The sequence below is a fragment of the Saccopteryx leptura genome, chromosome 2 (assembly GCF_036850995.1).
Source record: "Saccopteryx leptura isolate mSacLep1 chromosome 2, mSacLep1_pri_phased_curated, whole genome shotgun sequence".
NCBI classification, from domain to species: domain Eukaryota; kingdom Metazoa; phylum Chordata; class Mammalia; order Chiroptera; family Emballonuridae; genus Saccopteryx; species Saccopteryx leptura.
Genome location: NC_089504.1, coordinates 306,789,147 through 306,812,878, shown reverse-complemented (window position 1 = coordinate 306,812,878; position 23,732 = coordinate 306,789,147). Strand labels below are relative to the sequence as shown.

The following is a 23,732-nucleotide window of genomic DNA, read 5'->3' as shown; positions in this document are numbered from 1 at the left end:
TATGCACACTTACAGTCGTAATTGTAGAGAACATAATGTTTCATGGGTTCCTACCACCACGTGTTAGCGCATGAACATCTTTGTCCCTCAGCCTTGACAAGTAGTTTCCGGTGGTCTTGTGCCATGAATAATCACTGTTGTATATGTTGCTTCCTTTCTAAAGAAACTGAGTAAAATGGCAGTGAAAATCCTGCCAATGGTAGGGGTTATCTTGGAGGATTTTTTTTCTTTTTTTGACTAGGAATGTGCATTTGCCTCCTGGAACATGGGGATCGTACTGTAATGAGGTTCTTTGAAGAGTCACCGTTATGAAGGTGAACTGGTCTGTGTAACAGTACCACGTTTGTAACGGGTGGAAGGTAAACTGTGGTGTCAGCATCTCTGCATGAGCCCAGGACCATGCTCGTCTCATGGGACTCTCCGTTACGTCACTTTCCAGACCTATGCTGTCCAGTACGGGGTCTACTAGTCACTGATAGTTATTGAAACTAAAGAGAATGAAGTAAAATGAAAAGCCAGTTCCTCACAGTCACACTAGCCATCTTTTGCGTTAGGAGCCACATGTGGCTAGGGGCAGCCATGCTGGGCAGTGCCGCTCTTGTCTAGTCTCTGACTGTGCAGGTCCTTACCCGCATGGGGACAAGGAGGAGCCGCCTCCTATTGTAGAGACTCATAGGGTTGGCAAACTTTGGCTGCCTGGTTTTTTATATAGTTTTATTGGAACACAGCTTCACCTGTTTGTATGTTTATCACCAATAGCCGCTCCTGTGCTACAAAGCAGAGCTGTGTGCTGAGTGGTTCTGACAGACCACATGTGGCCACGAGCCCAGAGTATCCACTCTCCCTTTGCTGAAACTTTGCTGACCCCTTTTATCTAGACCGGGGTCTCCTCCTCGGCACTGTTCACATTCTGGTCTCTGTTGTGGAGGCTGGCTGTGCACTCTGGGAGCTGGGGCAGCACCACCTGGCCCCTTCCTCACCCAGTGTGGCAACCAAAAATTCCTCCAGACACAGCCAGACATCCTCTGGGAGCAAAGTCACCCTTGGCTGTGAGACCCACTAATCTCAAGTGATGTGGCTTGACGAGACAGCCATTTCTAAAACTTAGAACAATCCATTTAAAGAGCAGAATCAGTTAAAGAGTAGTTTTTATGCTACAGTAGCATTCCCTCTAGAAACAGATATGTCCCTTTCACGTGACAGGGCGACTTGAGGGGGGCAGAGAGGGAGCAGTAAGGTTCCATGGCTCACATCTGCTGACGGGGAGCAGATGGCGCAGAGGGACGGCCTCGCTGAGGCTGTGGGACATGTGATGCATGTGACAGGGTTCGAGCTGCTTGCTGAGGCGCATGAGACGGTGGTGGTCACTGTGGCCATCGTGTGCACCAGCACCTTGTGCTGAGTCTGGCAAAATGATTATTAATAAATGTAATAAATTAGTACTTAATCTGTCTTATTTATGATTTTAAGTGGGCAAGATAGGTTCTTACCCTCATTACCCAGAATTACTGAGTAACTGGCTATATTTACCTTAATTAGAAGTTATGAGAATTGAAGTAAATGACAAGACCTGTACAGCGGTGTTCAGTTCTTCTACGATCTGGTGCTCGAGTACTTTCTAAAGTGGGGAGCTTCAGAGCTGGAGGAAGAGACCATGCTAAGATCTGACGCCTCATTTTGTAAGAATGTAGAGAATTGGGGCACAAGTTTTATTAATAAACAATGTATGTAGTATTTCTAAATTAATGGTTTAGAAAATAGGCAGGATTAGAATTGGGACAATTGCATTTCAAAGTGAATGTCAGGCATCCCTTTATCTAGCTTTTTAAATTAAAATTTATTTTTTGTGTGTCTGTGGTCAAGACAGAGAAAGTCAGAGAAACGGACAGAGAGGGACAGACAGGAAGGGAGAGAGATGAGAAACATCAATTCTTCGTTGTGGCTCCTTAGTTCATTGATTGCTTTCTCATATGTGCCTTGACCATGGGCCTTCAGCAGACCGAGTGACCCCTTGCTCGAGCCAGCGACCTTGGGTCCAAGCTGGTGAGCCTTGCTCAAACCAGTTGAGCCCACTCTCAAGCTGGCGACCTCGGGGTCTCAAACCTGGGTCCTCCTCATCCCGGTCTGATGCTCTATCCACTGTGCCACTGCCTGGTCAGGCTCAAATTAAAATTAAATTTTAATAAAATTAATTGATATTGAAAGGAATATGTAATGTATGTGACACAATGGAGCAGACTTCCATGTGGTTAAATATCTAAGAAAATAAGCAGTTTTGACTAGTGAATTCGAGTGAATTTTAGGTGAACTTGTTTGTTCTGTGCACCATGTATTTCTGTTTTGTTTTTTCAGATCTTACCAATATATTTGAGTCCTTCCTGCCCCAGTTGTTGGCCTATCCCAACCCCATAGACCCTCTCAACGGTGATGCTGCAGCCATGTACCTTCACCGACCAGAAGAATACAAGCAGAAAATTAAAGGTAAGAAGGCAAACAGTTTAACTTGGGGACAGAAGTTAAGTTTATTGGGCTTTGACCATGAATCGCCCTTCTTAGTGACTAATAATTTTTCTCAGGCCTAAAAAGACAGAGCTGCTGGCTGGAGCAGTGCTCAGGAACCCCCGTAATGCCGAGGTCAGAGACCACCTTGGAAGGCTGGGATCCCGCAAGAAGGGAGGGAGAGAGACCAGAAGGAAAAAGAAAGTGGGAGGCTTCCCTGAGGGATGATAGTAAGCGTAACCCGCCAGAAATCTCCGTGGACACCCATCCAAAAGAACTTTTGCCTTCAGTTGTGAAATGAGAAAATTGGACTTGAGAATAAATTAATTAAAAGGTATAATCTCACATTTGTTTGTAGACAGTTATCATCCTGGCCCTTCAGGAAAACAATTACCATAGGGTGTTTGGAAAATAATTGCCAAATCCATTATTAGACTTTTAAAAAATTATATCATTTTACTTATTGAATTAAAAATACTCAGCTGGCTTTTTTTCTTGGTCCCAAACTGATTTGCTTTTACTTTGGGAAGTTGTCATCTAGGCAGATTTCCCTTACTGCAGATGCCTGGCCCAGCACCCTGGCGCTGCGGGATTTTTCTATTAAAACTTGAAATGCACTGTTAAGGTTAGAAGTGTGTTAGCGACGGTAGCACTAGTTTCCTCATCCTCTAGGTTAGGATTTAGGATCCTCTTTTTTTTTTTAATTTTTATACATAAATTTTTATTTTAATGGGGCGACATCAATAAATCAGGGTACATATATTCAAAGAAAACATGTCCAGGTTATCTTGTCATTCAGTTATGTTGCATACCCATCACCCAAAGTCAGATTGTCCTCCGTCACCTTCTATCTAGTTTTCTCCGTGCCCCTCCCCCTCCCCCTCTCCCTCCTTCCCTTCCCTTCTCCCTCTTTCCCTTCCCCCCCCCCATAACCACCACACTCTTGTCCATGTCTCTTAGTCTCGTTTTTATGTCCCACCAATGTATGAAATCATGCAGTTCTTGGCTTTTTCTGATTTACTTATTTCACTTCGTATAATGTTATCAAGATCCCACCATTTTGTTGTAGATGATCTGATGTCATCATTTCTTATGGCTGAGTAGTATTCCATAGTGTATATGTGCCACATCTTCTTTATCTGCTCTATATATATATATATATATATATATTTTTTTTTTTTTTTTTTTTACTGTGATTAAAGCCTTTAAGTAAACTCTTGGCCAATACAGCAAGAATCCATAAAAGAGTAGTGTCCTTAACATGTTCACCAAGTCCAAGTTGGCGTCAACACCATTCCAAATCCCTGCGAATGCAACCCAACCCCAGTTCAGTCTGTTAGGAGCTGTCACAAGGAGCAGGAGTCCAGAAAAAGTCCACATCCAGGAAAAGTCCACATGGCACTGGAATTGTCACAATTCTATACTTTGCAGCTCACGTCCAAGTCCCAGTGACCACTGCTTCAGCTGGTAATGATTCAGGTAGACTGGAAAAGCCATCTGCAGCATGTGTGGATATGGAGCTTCTGTTCTCCTCTGCCTGGAGGGATGAGACCAGGTTGCTTTTCCCTGGAGCTCTGTGACTGTGGCTTGGTAAAGAGAACCTTGGGATACACTAAGCTGGGTGGCAAAGGTAGATTTACAATAGAAGTTGGCAAAAGGGGGAGAGAGAGCTCTAAATTAGGAGTAGGTCCCAGCCTGAAATATGAGTGTGGCATTGAGGTAGGAGGAATAAAGGAAACACTATATATTGAACAAAGCAGCAAAAAATAGGACTGTCAACACTCACAACAGAGATCTTTGAGGGAAGAATAAAAAACCTGACTATTCAGGCAAGACATAGTTAAGTAGCCCTTGTGCAGATGAGATCAGTTTACCTGCTTCTTGGAATAAATACCCTAGGCTTGTCCACAGTGTCATAGATGGGGCCGACGGCCCTGGGCACCTTCAGCCTTCAGTGGCAAACCCCAGCATTCTGGGCAAGGTTAGGTCATAGGTGGCTGGAGCAGGGCTGGAAGAGACTGAACCCTCCCTTAGAGGAGCGAGGGGGAAGCCTACCTTCCAGTGTCCCTGTTTCCTCGCAGCAGAGCATGTAAGTCTGGCAGGCTTTAGCTCAATGACCTTCCTTTTCACTATTGAAGCAGGACCCAGATGGATTCCTATGAGACTTCTTTGGGGCGTTAGAGCCTTTAAGGGCTTATCCTAAAAGCTAGTAATTCACCTGATCTCTATTGGGCTTTTTCTTCCTCTTGGTATCTTAAAAGCCATGCTCAGAAGATCTCGCTGAGGGGTTTGAGGATCCCCATCCGCCTATATAAACCTTTTCCGTATATCTGGAGCTATTTAGAAAAAGACAAAACAGTGTTATTAGCTGGATCAAATAAAAGAAAGTAGAAGTTTGCAGGAGAAGATTTGGCATCTCCTGTTCATCAGCATTCAAAAGAAATTTAAAAATTTTTAAGTAAAAAGCATGGTATGGTAGACCCGTAGGAGTTCTAGGATATGACTCCCCCCTTTTAAATTTTTTTTAAATTGACCTTAAAATATTTGCTGGGTACACTTTAGTAATACTTTGACTTTAACAATTGTAAGAGATACCCATAATTCGAAAGGTTTGACAAAATACAGTAAATGCTTTTGCTCCATATGCGGGAGCATTGTCAGTTTAACCAGTTTAGGAAATTCAATAATAGAACAATGCATACAGATAATGAAGTATAACATGCTTAGCAGCCTTTCCTGTTCTGACAGAAGTTACTCTAAATCCAGAATATATATCCACTGTAACGTGGACATAGGACTGTTTGCCAAATGAAGGTATATGAGTAACATCCATTTGACAAAGTTGTCCTGGTAGGAGTCCTTGAGGATTAATTCCAAATGAAGGGGCAGATTGTAGTATAGGACACCTTGGACAGGATTTACCAATCTGCCATGCTGCTTCCCGAGAAAGTTGAAACTGTTTACACAGGGCTGCAGCGTTCTGGTGATGAATAGTATGAGACTGAATTGCTCGATCTGTCATGGTTGCTGCAAATAATTTTCTTTTGGGTAGCTTGATCAACAAGGGCATTCCCTTATGCTAAAGCTCCAGGGAGCATGTAGTGAGCTCGAGTATGTCCTATAAAACATGGAGCTCTATGTTGACATACAAGTCTTCGAAGAAGGAGGAACTGCTGAAATAGTTCATCAGCAGTTTAGAATCCTCTTTTCTATTAAACAGTTTACATGCTAACGGGACATGGATTTCATAAAAAGAAAATTGCAGTTGCAAAAAACATTTTTTAGTTTTTATTTTATCTATTCATTTTAGAGAGGAGAGAGAAAGGAAGAGAGAGAGACAGAGTGGGAGAGAGAGAAGGTGGGGAGGAGCTGGAAGCATCAACTCCCATATGTGCCTTGACCAGGCAAGCCCAGGGTTTCGAACCGGCAACCTCAGCATTTCCAGGTTGACGCTTTATCCACTGCGCCACCACAGGTCAGGCGCAAAAAACATTTAAAGCGTCACACAGGTTGTAGGCTTACCAGTGTTCATCATGTTGTGCTCACTCTGCCTGCTTGAGAACTGTCCTGAGAAAAGTCGAGGTGCGTCAAGTTCCACCAAAAAGGGAAACAACTCGCAGTCCATGAAAATAAGCTGGTTCATCTTAACAAATGGAAGGCATTGGGATCTACCCTGTTCCTAGCATCACTTGCTCATCTGCTTAGCAGTTCAGAACTTTAGCTTCTGTAAAGCGTGGGCCCCCTCTGAGGTATATTTGCAAGAGATGGCAGTAGAAATCATCTAGGAGAGCTTGACTAGACAGGTCTTCCCTCCGAACGGTGCAGGTGGGAGACAGACAAGTATTTGGGGCTACCCGTGGGATGTGTTCCTTTTCTCGTCTTCGCTGGTCTCTGCAGAGCCTTGTTTGGTACTTTTGTTGAGGTGTAGTAGAAATAAATCCGCTCTAATTTACTTAGGTCTCAGGTGCTATGCAATTTATCTAATTTGTGCAGCTGAATGTCTGCATAGCCAGATAAACATGTATTTCAGGAAAAGGGCCATCAGTTTCAACCAGATAAAATTCTATTATGGCTGTATTAAAAATTTGACAAAGGAATCACGTAACAGCGTCTGCAGCCCAGACATCTCTTCATGGAGCACATTTCTATCTTGTGTTCATTATGCTGCAGCGATTTAACTCTGGTCCTGTTTCAGTACGTGCCTGCTCTATAGAACCAGTTACAAAGTGACCCTGCCTGCATTTGTACCCTGGAATGGCTAGTTCTAGCTTTCAGAAAGGTTGATGTTGGCTATCATTTTGTCTTCCTAAGTAATCTGAGGAAATCAGGCTGTCAAAGCTGAGCCCACCCCAACTTCCTACTGTACCTTTACATCTGTCCACCCCTGCAATAGGGACCGGGAGCTGTCCCGTCTTGTCCTCCTATGTGTCTCCTTCCTTCTGGTCCCTCTTTCCCCTAGACTCTCAGAGGCCACCCCATTTCTGAAGCCTTTGTCTGCTCCTGTGGATTCCTTTAGGAGTCTTGCTATTTATTTTGTTTTCAAATTTTTTGGTTCCTTGCCTTAAACTCCTGAGGTCTAGTTTGTTTCCCATCCTATACTGAATCTGTGATCTCATTTCTTCCTAATCTTTTGGATGCTTCTTATGACCTGTTTTCATGGACCTCTCTGCAGCTTTGGTATTTTACCTCTTATATTTCTGGAAACGTTTGATTCCACTCTCAAATACAGTCATTGTCTTTAAGATTTGATCCTTCTGCCTCCTCCTCCTTCCCCCACCCTTTGGGAAAAGCCCATTTATCCCTCACTTTAGACAGTCTCCTCCAGGTAGATGATTTCCAGGAGTATGTCTAGATGTGACCTGTCTCCAAGCTGCCCACTGGATATTTCCACGCCTGACATCACATGCAAGTCGGTGTATGTACCCTTTCTTTCTTTTTTTTTTTTTTTTTTTGCTTTTTTCCGAAGCTGGAAACGGGGAAGCAGTCAGACAGACTCCCCGCATGCGCCCGACTGGGATCCACCCGGCATGCCCACCAGGGGGTGATGCTCTGCCCCTCTGGGGTGTTCCTCTGTTGCAACCAGAGCCATTCTAGTGCCTGAGGCAGAGGCCACAGAGCCATCCTCAGCGCCTGGGCCATCTTTGCTCCAGTGGAGCCTCGGCTGCAGGAGGGGAAGAGAGAGACAGAGAGGAAGGAGAGGGGGAGGGGTGGAGAAGCAGATGGGCGCTTCTCCTGTGTGCCCTGGCCGGGAATCGAATCCGGGACTCCTGCACACCAGGCCAACGCTCCACCACTGAGCCAACCGGCCAGGGCCATATGTACCCTTTCTTACCGTGAGCATCACCAGCATTCATACTGAGTTGCTGCTGTTTCCTGTTTTCTCTTGTAAATGTGTGACTGCCTATACGAGAGGGCCTCATGGGTGCTGTCTGGAGTGGCATAGTGCCCTGCGCAGCCTCACTGAGCGCCAGATCAGCTTGCAACACCAGGCTCTGCCTCTGTGTGTGAGGCACACCTTCGCCTTCACCCCTCTACCTGCATCAGTACTTGACAATTGGATGAGTGTCAGACCCCCAACTAGCTTCTTTTTCTTATCTGGTCGGGGAAAATCTCGGCACCATAGTCATCCATGTACCAACCATCCAGCAAGTGAACCTGCACATTTTATTTGCTTCAAAATTTTTTAAAGAAAGAAAACAAATGTAGTTCTCTCAAAATGCTGTGTTTTAATACCCAGCTGCATCCTTCTCCCCGTGCTTTTGGCAAGACTGTGGCTTTCCCTGGAGCTGTGTCCCCTGGCTGCAGCGACACAATTCTCTCAGGGGTCAAGGCAGCTGTGACTTCTTCCTGACTTGCGGGCTGGAGGGCCATCCGCCATGCTTCCCTCTGATGGCACTGAGCAGCTAGCTGCCTTTTCTCTTCATAGTCATGACCTTGTTCTTCATTCTTCTCTCCTGAAAGGCCTTCTCACACTTAATAGGCATGTGTTTCCTTGAATAGACTTAATAAGGCTGATAGTATCACATTACAGTGTCAAAGTGCAGCATCTTCCTATGAAGGGAGAAACGAAGGAGCCAACCCATTAATGATTTTAGAGAGAGAGAGGTGAGGGGGTGGAGAGCGGTCCATTGTTCCACCCATTCATTCATTCATTGGTTGATTCCTATACAAGCCCTGACTGGGGATCAAACCCGCAACTTTAGAGTATGGGGATGACGCCCCAGCCAACTGAGCTACCTGGTCAGTGCTAGTAGCCAACCCATTAGAGAGTAAAAATAGAATGTCTAGGGCTTTAATAAACATTTCTCTCACTCTAAAAGGTAAACTAATGATTTTCTATCTAGTCAGGGGCTTCCCTCCCCCTCAACTTATTATTTCATTGTAAAATTTTACTATGAATTTGTAGGACTCAAGTCAGAAATCTGCAAACTTTTTTATAAAGGGCCAGATTTGGCCACATATGGTCTGTCACTTACTCTTTTAAACAGCCTTTTACAAGTATGAGGAACAGGCTTATCTAGGTTCCTGCACTGAGTCCTTCCACTTTGGCTGGCTGCGTGCGTCTGCCTTATCCTCCTCTTCCCTTTCGTCCCTGCGGTTCCACGAGAGCAAAAACAAAGTTTCAGGGCGCGTAGACATGTTTTTTCTCCTGCTGGCATTATGAGCAGGATTCTAGCTGCCTTGTCTCCTCATGGTCTGTGTAGGCTGTTTACTTGAGAACAGTATGCACTTAGAGACTTTAAGAACAAGTTTGTTTTTTCCTCAGCAGTTCTTAAGATTTTTTTCAGCCTAGGTTATAGCAGCATAAATCTTCAAGTAAATAATACGTGATAAAGTCACCTGAGCTAGCCGTGTGTCCAGCTAGTAGCTCCTTCCGGTCAGATTGAGAGACTTACCAGCTACTTCAAAAACCAGACAGGCAGAATCTGTTTCAACTAACATTATTTCTAAAATAATAGAGCTGGGCTGACTCTAATTATATAACTGCATTTCCTTATAAATTACTATGGAATCGTAACGAGTTTAGTGCTATCTGGGAGGTGAATCCTTTCATTAGTAGAAAAAGTTAAAAGAAAATGCAAGGGTCACACTCTCCCAATCCGTCAAGTGTAGAGGAGGGCAGCCGTCCTGGCAACCAGCAGAGAAGCTGAGGGGACTGGAGGCCGTCTGCCACTCTCCGCCGTCCTGGCCTTCGTTGACCTTCCTGTGCCCTTCGTGCACCCCCCCCGGGGGGGGGCTCATCCCCCAGCAGGTGTTTATCCATCTGGGAGGTGATGGCCCAGGGAATTCTAGGATGGTGACACAGTTGTATTCACTCCCCTACAAGTCACATGTCCTGCTTTACCTCTCTTACTAATGGGGCAAAATGCATAAACTCCAGTCCTGTCCTTAGCTTTCGTGACCGCAGCGGTCACTGTCACCCCTGGCATGTGAGGGGAGCGGGACTGCCCTGGGACCTGCCAGCTCGGGTCGCTGGAGCAGGGCCGCCTGCTCAGTCACTTTCTCTCCCGCCCCATGCAGAGTACATCCAGAAGTACGCCACGGAGGAGGCGCTGAAGGAGCAGGAAGAGGGCACCGGCGACAGCTCATCAGAGAGTTCCATGTCTGACTTCTCGGAAGACGAGGCCCAGGACATGGAGTTGTAGTAGAAAAGGCACCTGCTTTTCAGAAAGACTATTATTTCCTACCCATGAGAAGCAGACTATAATATTCATATTTAAACAAAGCAATTTTTTTTATTACTAAACAAGGTTTTTATGAATAATAGCATTGATATATATATATTATATATCACCCTTTAGATCTTGATTTCTTGGTCATTTCTCAACCTGAGGTGCATAGCATATTCCCACATTCCATTTTGGTAGCAATATGCAGTCCGAATGCATGCATTCACACGTCCATTTGGCCAAGTCAGCCTGTGTGCTACTGAACTGGCAAACAAAATAGCCGCTCTGGTAGGCAGACATGAGGAACAAGAACAGGAAAAAGTTGCTTCCAAAGAAACAAACCAAACCAACCAGCTCTTGGATGGGAAGATAGAATAGTGCTTTTTCAAAATGGAAAGCAAAAAATAGGGTAGGACAGGCCTGCTGCGGTCGCGTGTAGAGCCAGCTGCGCCAGCCAGAGCGCCCCTTCCCAGGAGCCCTAGGCAGCCCCGTGACCATGCAGCCACAGTGTGAGCAGGGAGCTGATTGGAATATTGAAATGTAAAACAATTTTTGACTCGGGTTTTAAGTACATTTTTATCTGTAGGTCCCTGCCCTTCTCACTCCGCGGCCCTGCAACCTCAAGTGTGATGCTTTGGAGAGCCACAGGAAGTGTGTTCCGATCCCGACCCACTCTCCTGGGTTGGCCTTGTAATGCAGCCCTTCCTGAGGACAATGACAGGGAAGACACCTCCTCTCCTCCCGCACGGCAGCCTCCCCTCCGGCTGTCGGCCACTTTGAGACCGCTACCCTGGACTACAAGCTTTAATTTGAAATGTGAGGGTGGTTGTGGGTTACTTTTGTTTTGGGGGCTTGTTTGGTTTTTTTGGTGTGTGTGTGAACTGTGCTTAGACAGGTTACAGATTTAATCGTCACCTGCCAGGAGATGGCTTCCTCCTCGGACAGCTGCTCGGTGCCCCATTAGGCCCGGGAAGAAGACCAAGACCATCTGCTGGCCGGGACTCCTGGGCGCTCGCGCTCACGTGTGGGTTTGGGTTTGGGTTTGGGTTTGGGTGGCAGCAGCCTGAGCATCATCCTGGGCGCAGGGAAGGGGTGTTTCAAATCCACAACACGTTCTCAATTTCAAACGAGTGCTAATTGGAACAAATAAAGGTTCTTATACCCAGAGTGACGCTCCATGGGGAAAACATAGCTTTTTTTCAGTGTGACTGAGAGGAAAGGGTTCAGAAATAGGATGTAGCAGTGAAACAGGTTCTGAAGGAAGAAGCCTCTCCTGTGTGTTAGGAGGAATCGGATAGTTGAAAATGGCTGCTAATGATATGCTCACTCAGCTCAGCATTCGTCAGGGTTCTTTCCCATCTGGGTGTCGCCGGCTGAATGTGGGGGGCTCTAGACGGCACCTCTGCATTCTCCTGTGTCGCAGCCAACAGAACAAGAGCAGAATTAGTCAATCCTAAAAACCTTCTAAAAACAATTTTTGAAAGTCCCACTGGGATCATTTAATTTTTCTTTCTGATGTGTGTTTTAGTTTAGAAGTGCTGTATTCCACAAGATTTGAGTCAATAAGATGGGAAGATATCCTGTCTTTTATTCAAAAAGCACAATCAATCTTTTCTTTGAAAATCTATATAAAATACAACTTGCTTTTAGCATGATTATTTTCCTAAATAAAAAAAACGACAAAGAATTTACTTATTTTATGTTAATTACGGGCATGAAGCAAAAGGTTTTCTTTTAAAAAAAAAAATTGAAGTGCAGTTATGTAGGGCTGTGGTTAGTTAACCGTACTGAGTTATCTATCTAGCATCTGTGGCTTGTTGGAAGGGTAGTATTAACTATTTAACATGTAATGGTGTACTTTAACTCTTATCTAGCACGTGTCTTCTCGTTACTTTGGGGGGAGGGTCTCTGCTGGCACCACCTTGCTTACCTGCTGAGTTAGCAGTTTGCTTGTGCTATAACCGTTATTGTAGGTGCGACTTAGGGTAAGCTTACAGTGCTGGGTGGTGATTTGAGTTCAAACAATAAAAAATTGTATTTTTTCAATATTGTATAAACAATAGTGTTCTAATTACCTTTCAAAAAATGAGATAATTGCTTTAAATCTTGTCCAAAAAAACTAGAAGAACCAAGTTTAGGGAAGATATGTGAGCAGTGTCACATCTCTGCTCCCGACCAAATCCATGGTTTTCTAAGGAAAAGACGTCAGCGTGACTGCTTTTGAGAGCTCCAGCACACGCTGGTGCCGGAGTCCTCAGTGAAGACGGGGCGGGGGGAGGTCGCAGGGTTAAGAAGCAGATCCGAGTGTGGCAACTGTGTGCGTGCGTTTCTCCGTGTCTGGTGTGCCCATCCAAGTCTGTGGTGAAGGTGTAGTTAGGGCTTCTCTCTTACTAGCACTGGAGGCTTCTGGAGATGCTATTGGCATCAAGCTATCCTTTCTAGGTCTGCAAGTCTGTCTCATTGGAGCACTACCCTTGGTCCCAGGCTTGTTTCTGGCTCTGTGTGGGTCTTTTCCTGTCCACTGCAAAACTGACTTTTGATAAGTTGACCATAATCCCATCTTAATGCTTTTTGTCCCTTCCCTGTACCCAGAAGAGGTAGCTGTAGGAGACCACACGTACAGGTGCAGAGGGAATGGGGAGTGGCCTGGTGTGCATCTGAGGACTCTGGGCCCCCCAAAACAGATGGGAGAGTCAGGCTCAGTCAAGGGTGTTTCAGCAACAAAAGGTCTTCCGGGTTGTCAGCGCACTCAGGACAGCACCTGGAGTCCCTCAGAAAGGCTGAGCGTTCCTGCTCGTACAGGTGGGAGCGGTGAGTCAGCGCCCTGGCAGGCTCCCGGCCCTTTTTAGTCCTCCCAGTTTTTGAAATCCTACCTGTGGTTCAGCAGCGCAGGCCGTTTTTGCCCCCCCACCGTTCAGCGACAGCCCAGTCTCTCCCCAAACACCAACAAGTAAGATGGCTGCTGCAAGATGGGTCGTGTTTATTGGTAGCCATCCCAGAGGCTGGCGTTTTTTATCTCCCTGCCCTTCTTGAGGTTACTGTGCCGTTTCAACCAGCATTTTATACTAGCCTGATAATTACCAGAAGTTGCCACGTACCGCTCCTGTACCTAACAGTTTTCCACTTCAAAAGCTGTTCTAATTGCCAACTGGCTGATCTAAGCTCTGGAGAGTGTTCCATTTGAAGGAATTTTTTTTCCCCTCAAAGTCTCCCTGAAGCCCTTGCTGGCCTTGACCTGACACCTGCTTTTTATTAAGCCTCCTGTTAGGGTGCCTGAGAATCACGAAGAACATCCTCCACTCGCTTCCATCGGTCATGTTTCTGGAAACTAGTATTAGATTTTATATGGCATGTGACCCTCCTACGTTCTAGGAACTCAGAAAAGGGAAAGCCGTTAACAATTTCATCAGCTTCCTAAAGGAGTTCACAGCCCTATTGACTGAAATAATTTCTGACTGGGCACAAAGACCTGTGTTCTTTGGACTTCTGAATCCATGTTCCTATTTTCTCTGGCAGGAACACTGGTGGTGACCCCATCAGAGACTGGCTGGAGTGGAGGCCCCTGGGGGAAGGGAGCTAACAGCCCTCAGGTGTGAAGGTTCTCCACTCACCTGAGGAGGGGCCAGGACTCCTAATTCTGCAAACCTTCGTCTTGGCCGTGGCCTTGGGAATAAATGGCCACTCTTTACTGATTGTATTTGGTACATATTGTGTGATACTTGAAGAGATTAAAGGGACTTAACCAGCCCTTAATTGAAATCTAAGTTTTTCATCACTCATTTTTTCCTCTAACTCCTCCCTCCCACCCACACCTTCCTCCTTGCATTGTGATGCTCTGTGGGCACTTCTGTCAACAGGACAAACGCCTCCTCTAACTAGAACCTCTTAATAGTTGTGTATAATGAAAACTGTAAACTTTTTTAAATAAAATGTGTATATACCTTGGCAAATGGCTGGACCTTGATGAATAAGATAAGAGCCCCCATGATCCCTTAGCCTGATTTTTAAAACATCCTTTCTGTTCATCCGACTCCTGAGCAGGAACTGGCCTTTTTTATTTTTTATTTTTTTTATGCAGAAGCTCCTACAAGGCAGACTGGGTTAGCTTGGGAAGGGAGTGTCCTGTGTAGGGAGTAGTAACCAGGAGGTCTTGCCTGCAGGCCTGTGTACCTAGAGCAGCAGGTGACTGCTGGCTATAAACCGGGCTGGCTGTGAGGTCTCACCAAAGCCTGTAGCCTGAAGAGCCCGTTTCCCCCAAGGGGATCAGCAGGCATGGCTCCCCTGTTATTGTTAGCCTTGATCTTCTATCCTGGCAACTAGTGCTGAGCAAATGGTACCTACTTGGCCTGGGGTTCACAGTGTAGCTTTCTGCTGGTGGCCAATCTGCCCCAACAGGCGCCCCTGGGGGTTCTTGGTGCCAGCCTCAACCAAGGAGGGGACAGCTGTGGGTATTGCATCAAAAGACCCCTGGATTAGTGCTGCATTTCCATTCCTTTCTGAAGCACATGCCTGCAATGACCACCAGGTGGCAATATTGCCTAGTTTATTGGAAAATATTTGGTACTGGATTGCATTGTGTCAGAAATCCCTTAAGACCCAGGGAAGAGGTCCTTTGGTCACATGTTCTCGTTCCCCTAACTCTCCACTGTTTTCCTCTCCTTATTCATTTCCCCCACACTCCATTATTTTCTTGCTGCATCCTCATGTACTCTGCAGTAGGCCCAGCTTTGTATCTACCAGGGAGAGGGCGTCAAGGCCACCTAGGAAATATCCGGTGTGAAGAACACCTCAAGCCTCAAGCTACCCTGGCTGCCTCCAGTGCTCAGAAGCAAAACATTCACCAGGCTCTTCGCAGGTGCTCTCACTGGCTCCTCTGCCCAGGGTGCAGTGGACCAACGGATTGAACCAGCACTGAGTTCTAGTCCCATCTCCCATTACCTGGCTGTGCAGCCTCATCTCTCGTGGACTAGCTGTGCAGGTTCATCTGTAAAATCAGGTTCTCTGAACTAGTAGGTTCTGACTCAGACACTTTGTGACTCAATTCCATCTGGGCTCTGAAACAATACATATCACAGGGTATGGTATCTGGAGAAACTACATCAACCCAAGAAACAACAAGGTTTCAGAATCAGAACAGAGTTTTTGGACCCAAAGAGCTTTGGAGTGTAGAGCACTCATTTTCCAGCCAAAAGGAGAATGAAGAGATCTGGGTGGGTCATGTGAGGATTCACACAAGGCAACTGCTTTAAAATCTCCATGAGGAGCCCCAGCCCAGTCAGTGGGGCTTGGGTCTCTTCATCCACCTGTAACCTCACCCAGCACCCTCCTACCGCAGACTCAGTCCTGCTGCTTCCCCAGAGGGGGTGCCCTTCCTGAGAAAGGGGGCTTTCTGAGGCATGGAGTCCTGGAAATGAAAGTTGTGGGCTTGGCACCCCAGAACTTGTACTCGCCTTAAATTCTCCTGCCATCTCTGAAGGCTGCTCTCTCCCCCAGAATGAGTTTCTGTGACATGGAGCCCTGGCATTTCCTGCTCCCACCCAGAACCCAGGCAGAGAGAAGGTGTCTGGCTCTCAGTCCTTGGTCCTGCAGAGGCCCTGAAGCCCGACAGACTGGGCAGTGCTGCTTCTGAGAAGATGCTCACAGGCTTCTCAGGGTCTCAGATCCCTGGATGAGCCCAGAACAGTCCCCCTTGAGCCAACCCTGCTCTCCAGTGCCTTGCGTCGTAGGGCACGTGTGTGCCCAGGACTTCTGGGAACTGAAGTTACCCTGATGGGGTTTAACGTTAGAAGGTAAAAGATACAGGAGCACTTCTCTTCTTGCTCTGTGTGTGAGGGGTGTGTGTGTGTGGTCTATAATGAGGATGTTTATTTTTTGAAGGGCCAGCACTTCTGTGAACCTGGGTTCCTCAGAGCTCTTTGGGTCTCAAACTTGGATCCTAGGACCTGGTGTCATGTGGTTGCGGTGGCAGGGAAAAACTCAAACTTTGGGCAGCCCAGTCACTGCCAAGGACCTGGAGAGGGGCTGCTGACCACGGCTGGCTTGCACGTCTGTCTCAGCCTCACTCCCTGTGGCCCTGCCTGTCCTGCCCGCCACTGCAGAGCCAGCAGCTCCCTTTGCGAAGCTTCAGCCCAGATTCTGTTCTCCTTGGCTCTACAAAGGAATCAGATGCCTGCTCCAGTCCACTGCTGTGCATTTAAAAGTGTAGAATGAAGCTTTTAAAAGCTGCACTTCTGCAGGGTTCCAGAGCAAATCAGCATCCCAGAAACGTGAAAGTCTGTAATGCCCTCCTCCGGTGGAGCCACTGTCAGCAGTGGCCGAGGAGGGCTTCCCCCTATGATCCTCACACTGGCCCTGGGGGCCCCTGGTGACCAGATCACAGCCCCATTTCACATTAACTGCTTGTGAGGTGCCAAGAGACCCAGGCACATAGCAAGTGGTACAGCCAATGCTAGAGGCCAGGTCTTCAGGACATAGATGAGTGTTCTTTGCATGAGCTCATGCTGTGCCATGCCCGGTGCCCCTCTAACAACCTGCAGGGGCTTCGGGCACCATGTCTGTGTGAGCCTGCCATCTGGGGCTCCTAGGAGATGCTTCCCGGTTGACCCTGTGAGCCTGGCTCACCTCCTGCCCAGGAGTCGCATGGGCTTGGTCCCTCAGGGTCAGGCCCTTTCCCCACACAGACCCCATTTCCACTGACAGCAGAGTCCCCAACCTCTGCGGCCTGCCCTAAAGTCAGACCAGAAAACTCGGCCTAACCCACTAGAGCAGAAAGACAGATGTAGAATGAATGCCATCTACAAAAGTAACATAAAACTTTTGAGAAGCCACATTTTAAAACAAGTAAAATCAATGTTTTATTTAACTCATATATCCAAAATATTTCAGTGTGTGATTACTATTTAAAAATGAATGAGGCCCTGGCCGGTTGGCTCAGCGGTAGAGCGTCGGCCTAGCGTGCGGAGGACCCGGGTTCGATTCCCGGCCAGGGCACACAGGAGACGCGCCCATTTGCTTCTCCACCCCTCCGCCGCGCTTTCCTCTCTGTCTCTCTCTTCCCCTCCCGCAGCCAAGGCTCCATTGGAGCAAAAGATGGCCCGGGCGCTGGGGATGGCTCTGTGGCCTCTGCCTCAGGCGCTAGAGTGGCTCTGGTCGCAACATGGCGACGCCCAGGATGGGCAGAGCGTCGCCCCCTGGTGGGCGTGCCGGGTGGATCCCGGTCGGGCGCATGCGGGAGTCTGACTGACTGTCTCTCCCTGTTTTCAGCTTCAGAAAAATGAAAAAAAATAAAAATAAAAATAAAAATGAATGAGGCTGACCTGTGGTGGCGCAGGGGGTAAAGCTTGGACCTAGAACGCTGAAGTCACTGGTTCCAAACGCTGGGCTTGTGGAGTCAAGGCACAAAAGCAACTTCCTGCCCCTTCCCCACTTTCTCTCTTCTCTTTAAAATAAATAAAATCCTTTTTAAAAACGAATGAGCTATTGCACATTATTATTTGTGCATTAATGGCTTGAAATCCGGTGTTTTACTTGACACAGCGCAACTCAACTCGGACGCTACATTTTCAACATTGAAAGTGACAGGCAGCCTTACGAAAACGAAGCTGTGCTACAGAACGACTTACACTGCTTGCCTTTAATTTGAAATTAAAATTAAATAAGATGAACAGTTGGGTTCTTCACTGGCCACTCTTCAACGGCTCAATAGCCACAAGTGGCCGTGGCCACCTCCTGGGCAGTGCTGCCTGGAGCCTCCAGGTAGAGCAGGAATTTTTAGGAGCACATAAATCACAAGAGGGAACCCAGAACCTCCCACTCCTCAGAGAACGTTCTGGGGTCGGGCGGTCCCTCGCACAGTCTGGAGCGGGTTTGGGAGGTGAGAAGTACACCCGGTCTTGTTCCTGCATGTGGACCCCGCAGGCTGTGGGTGAAAGGGGACGTGAACCCAGGATCACAGGAACGACCCTAGGGGGCTGGGCCGCTGCGGTAGCCCAGTCCCCAGGGGTGACTTCCAGGCCTTCCATGTGCCCGGCCGCCGCTCACTGCAGCTGGAGCCGGCGAGCAACCTGAGGTTCCCAGTTGCTCCCTGCGGGGACAGAAGTGACCCATCCACGAGTAGGGGGCTCTTCCTGGAGCTGGTCAGAGTAGGACACAGCCACTCCGGCCATCTTGGCGCTGCGAGAGGGTGGGGGCGTCCCTGCCTCGGCCACCAAGGGGCGCCATAGCCTCGCGCTGCATCCCAGAGTCCCGGGCCGGCCCTTGCGCTCTCACGCACCGCAGAGCTCGTGGCAGCTGGAGCCGGGGAGGTCCGGGGCATCGCGTCCCCCCCAGGCCCTTGAGTTCTACCTGAGGTGCCTGGCAGTAGCTAGAAGAAACCGTCGAGGCCACCCAAACACCGAGCCCGGGAAACCCGCCCTACCCAGAGACCCCAGACCCCTGATAACAGGGGCCTTGAGCCTCGATCTCAGGAAGAGCCAGGACCTCTCCACCTGACTGCCCCTTGGCCGCACTCCTAGTAGCCAGTGACCCATGTGGCTGCGTAAGCAAGCAGGGGCTTGTTTGTTGGAAGGTCAAGGTGGGGCCCCAGAATGCCGAGGAGGCTGTAAGCAAGACGGAAACTGAGAGGAGCAGAAGGACTCTGGAAACTCGGCCTCAGGAGCCACTGGCCAGAATAAGATCACCTCAGAAGGCTGCCCTGGCCACCGAGCATCAATCTAACCCTCTCTGCATCACGTGGGGAAGACAGAAAAGCCTCAGCTGGATCCAGGCCCTGTCTTAGTGGTGGGGACCAGAGAAGAGGGGTGTAGACCTCCTCTTTTATGTGATCACTGGAGGGGAACCCCCACCCCTGGCCAATGGAAAGGGAGTTTAGCACAGAGAGGTGCTTAACCACCCCTGGGCCAGCCACTCCATGAAACTCGCTGCAAGCCCGGGGGGGGGGGGGAGCTCAGGGTCTTTGTCCCATCTCCGCAACTGACCTTTGGGCCAGGAGGAATAAAGGTCATGAAAGTACTATAGACCACAACGAGGGGCTTCCTGGAGGCAGGGGCTCCCCCAGGGCCTGGCTTGTGGGAAGCCATTGGATGAAGGGAGAAGAGAGTGGGGCACCCCAGACAGGGGTGTGGCCAGGGGTGTGCGGGGAGGGGGTGGCCGTGAGGGGAGACTGGGACAGGTGTGGACCTTGGGCCCAGCTGGCTTGGAGCACATAGTGAGATGGTGGTTGGGCCAAATCAGACGTCAGAGGCACAAGTGGGACAGAAGGAAGGACAGAGACAGAGAAACAGGCTGGGACTGGAAATGTTCTCCAGAAGCTAGAGGGCTGGGATGGAGGGACAATGAGACAGGGTGCACAGGGCAGTGGTGCAGGGGTGACAGAGCAGGAGCCAAGGGGACCTGGAACACAAGGACAAGAAGGATGAAAAAGGCCTAGGGGGTGTTCATTTCTGAGATTGAGGGAAGACCAGCTTCCGCCTTGAGGAGCTCTGTCTCTCCTTCTGTTTTGACTCTCCTGCTCTGGGGGAAGGCAGCTGATGTTCTGAAAGACCCACTTGGCTGGGAATTGAAGCAGAAACCCAGGGCTTCTCCAGACCCGTTCACACTAGGAATGACTGCAGCCCAGCCCCCAGGAATCCCAGCTTTCTGACATCAGGAACTGAAATAGGAGAGCAATTATGGTTTCATACTTCTAACTATTGGGTGCAATTAGTTACATAGCACTCTGGACTGCTTACCTCTAGCTTATTTTACTTGAGAGAGAAAAATAATTTCTATCATGTTTAAGCCACTACTTTAAAAATATTTTTGTTTTCTATTTTTTAAATGTTTATTTTACTGATTTTAGAGAAAGGGGGGGGATATCAATCTGTTCCTGTATGTGTCCAGGAACTGAACTGGCAACCTCTGGACCTCTGGACCATGCATCAACCAACAAAGCTATCAGGCCACGGTTATTTTCTACTTATTAAAACTGAATCTAGCCCTGGCCGGTTGGCTCAGCGGTAGAGCGTTGGCCTAGCATGCGGAGGACCCGGGTTCGATTCCCGGCCAGGGCACACAGGAGAAGCGCCCATTTGCTTCTCCACCCCTCCGCCGCGCTTTCCTCTCTGTCTCTCTCTTCCCCTCCCGCAGCCAAGGCTCCATTGGAGCAAAGATGGCCCGGGCGCTGGGGATGGCTCTGTGGCCTCTGCCTCAGGCGCTAGAGTGGCTCTGGTCGCAACATGGTGACACCCAGGATGGGCAGAGCATCGCCCCCTGGTGGGCAGAGCGTCGCCCCATGGTGGGTGTGCCGGGTGGATCCCGGTCGGGCGCATGCGGGAGTCTGTCTGACTGTCTCTCCCTGTTTCCAGCTTCAGAAAAATGGGAAAAAAACCCCCAAAAAACAAAAAAAACTGAATCTACTCTTGGCCTGACCTGACCTGTGGTGGTGCAGTGTATAAGGTGTTGACCTGGAACACTGAGGTTGCTGGTTTGAAACCCTGGGCTTGTCTGGTCAAGGCACATATGGGAGTTGATGCTCCCTGCTCTTCCCCCCTTCTCTCTCACCTTTCTCTACAAGGAATATATTTTTTTTAAAAACTGAACCTACTCTTAAATGATTTGATAGTAAACACCAGAAATAGTAGTGGAATGGAAAATGAGCTTCCTTCTTTCTGTCTGCCACCCTCCTCTGGTGGTCGCCTCAGGGCCCAAGACAGCTGCTAGAGCTCCAGAAATCATATCTCAAGTTCCAGGAAGAAGGAAGGAGGGGAGAATAAAAGGTGTTCATCTCCCTGCTGACAGCTCCTTTTACAGAGTCTTTTTGGGAGCCCCCTCCACACTTCCACTTCTATATCCGTGGCCAGACTGAGACACAAGGAAGTGGGAGGTGCACGATTTCATCTGCACACACTGCTCCCTTGGAGAGAACTGGTGTTCTACTAACGCAACATGTGGAGCTTGTGTTTTTGCATCCTGTTGAAACAAGTCAGCTCTTAAAAAAGAAAGATGAGACAACTAGGGAAATCTGAACATGACTGGCTATGTGATGATATAATGAATTAGCACTTTTATTTTTTTAGAGATGAAAAGGTATTGTGGTGTGTGTGTGTGTTGAAAGACTACCTTTTAGAAACACATTGAACTGATGGATGAAATATATGATGTTTGGATTTGTTTAAAAATAACCCAACGGTGGGAGGGGTGCAATGGAGGAAACAGGATTAGCACATGTTAACAATCACTGGAACTGAGTGGGGGGGGGGGCACATAGAAGTTCATTATACCCTTCTTCCTACCTTTGAATAGATTATAAAATGTTCACAATAAAAGTTCCTTTAAAGTCCTGCTATTAAAGTAAGTATTGAGATTTCATTTTAAAATTTGGGATTCTAAAACATTGCCATTCTTCTACTAATCGGGGAGCTTGACTCTGGGTACACAAGGCAGTCTCAGCCAGTTACTGGAGTTGAACTCAATTCCTAACTGACAGAGATGGCCTTCCTGTCCCAGGACCTGATGTCCTCCAACAGGCCAGGGCCCTGCCCTCCAGGCACCAGAAAGGCCCCTGGATTGCTTGGTACTTACTGGGTCCTGCTGTGTGGCCAGATTTGTATTATGGGCCTGGAAGGGAGAGGGAGGGAAGGAGGGGTGTAACAGAAAGCATGTGAGACCCAGGCGCTGGCCTCTCACAGTTCATTTATTTGAGCAGATAGTGCCAATAGGTAGCAGACTGTTCCACGTGTGTTCTTTCAGCGAGGTGTGCAGGAAGGCTGCGCGAAGGAGGAGGCAGGGATGAACAGGGCCTTGATTCGATAAAGAGAGGAGACCCACTTGGCGAGAGGAGCGTGTGATCAGGGCCTCACTGAGCCTGGCTGCCAACTTTGTGTCTCAGGGGGCTGAGAGGTGCCATGGCTCTAAGCCTGTTTGTGTCCCTGGCAAAGGAATTAGTTCTGAAGGGATAAGAAGGCAAGCCACAGGGTCTCCCTGTCAATAATGACAATAATCACAACAGCGACAACAGCTAACGTTTTAAGGTTCCAGGCATTGAGCTAAGGGTTTCGTTTACATCAAGGCCATGAGGCTGGTGTGGTTACCCTGCAGTAGACACCTGTTACTTTTGCCTGCCCAGCACCTGTTCCCTCTTCTAGTATCAGTACTGCTTTGCTACACCCCCTCACTCACCCTCGTCTATACGGTGTTTGGAGACTCATGGCCTCTTCCCCTCCCTCCACTGGTGAGACGCTGGCTCCCTCCACTCTGCCAGCCGCTCAGGTGCCTTTCTCAGAGTTCAGAGAGGAGTCCCCACTGGGATTTCTGTTGAGACCATGGGAAAGGGAAGATCCTTTTCCCTCTGGTGATGCAGAGCTGGCAGGAGGTACGCCTGGAGCAGGGCTGTGAGGGCCTGCTGGAGAACCTCCTCCCAGACCTCTCCTCTAAGTGAGGATGTTAACCACTGCCCTGTTTTGAAGTATATTACACTGACTTCCTGTCACTTTCAATCTGGAATCTTGACAAATCGCACCTTCAAATGTTCAGGTGAGGAGCAGTCACATGCCCAAGGTTACCGTGTCTGCTTAGAGTCTGGAATAGCCATACCTGGGCCTTAGCGGCCAGACTTCCAAAAATGCAGATAAAAGAACAGATTTAAGCCAAAGCCTCAAGTACAAGATGACAGTCACCAGTTAAGGTGGCCACTCTACCACACAGGTACTCACTGCCTACCAAACCCCACTAAGTAACAGTAAAGGCTTACAGAAAGGGGGCAGGGGTAGAACCACAGGAACAGGAGAAAAACAGCGACAATAGCAAACACCACCATTGGAATCTGGAAAACAGGTGTACATGTTGTGATTCACATGACGGATTAAAAGGAGAATGAAACAAAAAATTCCCATTAAAACCCTGTTTCTAAGCTAGATGGGAGGGAAGTGAAGAAGTGACCCAGTTTTCACCACAGAACCAACCCCCCCAACGGTTCGTGGCTGCAGGTTCTCCAGACTGAGGAGACCAGAGGACTTTGCAAGAGAAAGACCAAACCAGGGTCATATAAACACAGCTAAGGGGGCATTGCCACAATGAAAAATAGGGGCTCAAAGTGAAAATAACACATCAAAGAGCAGCATGACCTCAACCTCTTTCCTCCACTCAACACCCAGAATCACCCAGGCAGGAAATGCAAGACTTCCCCTTTGAGCACTTTAACCAGCTCAAGAGCAAGGACCCAAAGACACCAACACTGGGAGTGACTTACCCACAAAGTAACACTCGGACCCAACCAGCTTCACTGGTGAATCCCACTGAACATTTAAAGAAAAGTTTGTACCAAGTTTAAAAAGTTTTGCCAAAAAATAGCAAAGAAGACAGCATTCCCCAACTCATTCTAGAGGGCAATAGAATCATGATACCAAAGCCAGACAAAGACATCACAAGAAAAGAGAAGGGCAGCTAATGGGAGCTTACATGTCGATTACATCTCAAAAAAAATCAAGATGACATCAGAATAATGGCGGCATGAGAGATACCCTTGATCTCTCCCCATGAAATTTTAACAAATTGAACAGCTCTAAGGCAACAAAAGAACCCCGGCCC

The 23,732-nt window shown here is 48.1% G+C and overlaps 1 protein-coding gene across 4 annotated transcripts in view; it reads left to right on the top strand.

The window, feature by feature from the left end:
* Positions 1-14,110, top strand: part of UBE2H (ubiquitin conjugating enzyme E2 H) — a 111,515-nt gene extending 97,405 nt beyond the window's left edge. For all 4 annotated transcript variants that reach the window (XM_066362690.1, XM_066362688.1, XM_066362691.1 and 1 more), the window contains 2 exons: positions 2,353-2,481; positions 10,021-14,110. In XM_066362690.1, the coding sequence (XP_066218787.1) occupies positions 2,353-2,481; positions 10,021-10,145 (254 nt within the window). In that variant the 3' untranslated portion in view covers positions 10,146-14,110. The remainder of the gene's footprint in view (positions 1-2,352; positions 2,482-10,020) is intronic.
* The last annotated feature ends 9,622 nt before the right edge of the window (positions 14,111-23,732 follow it).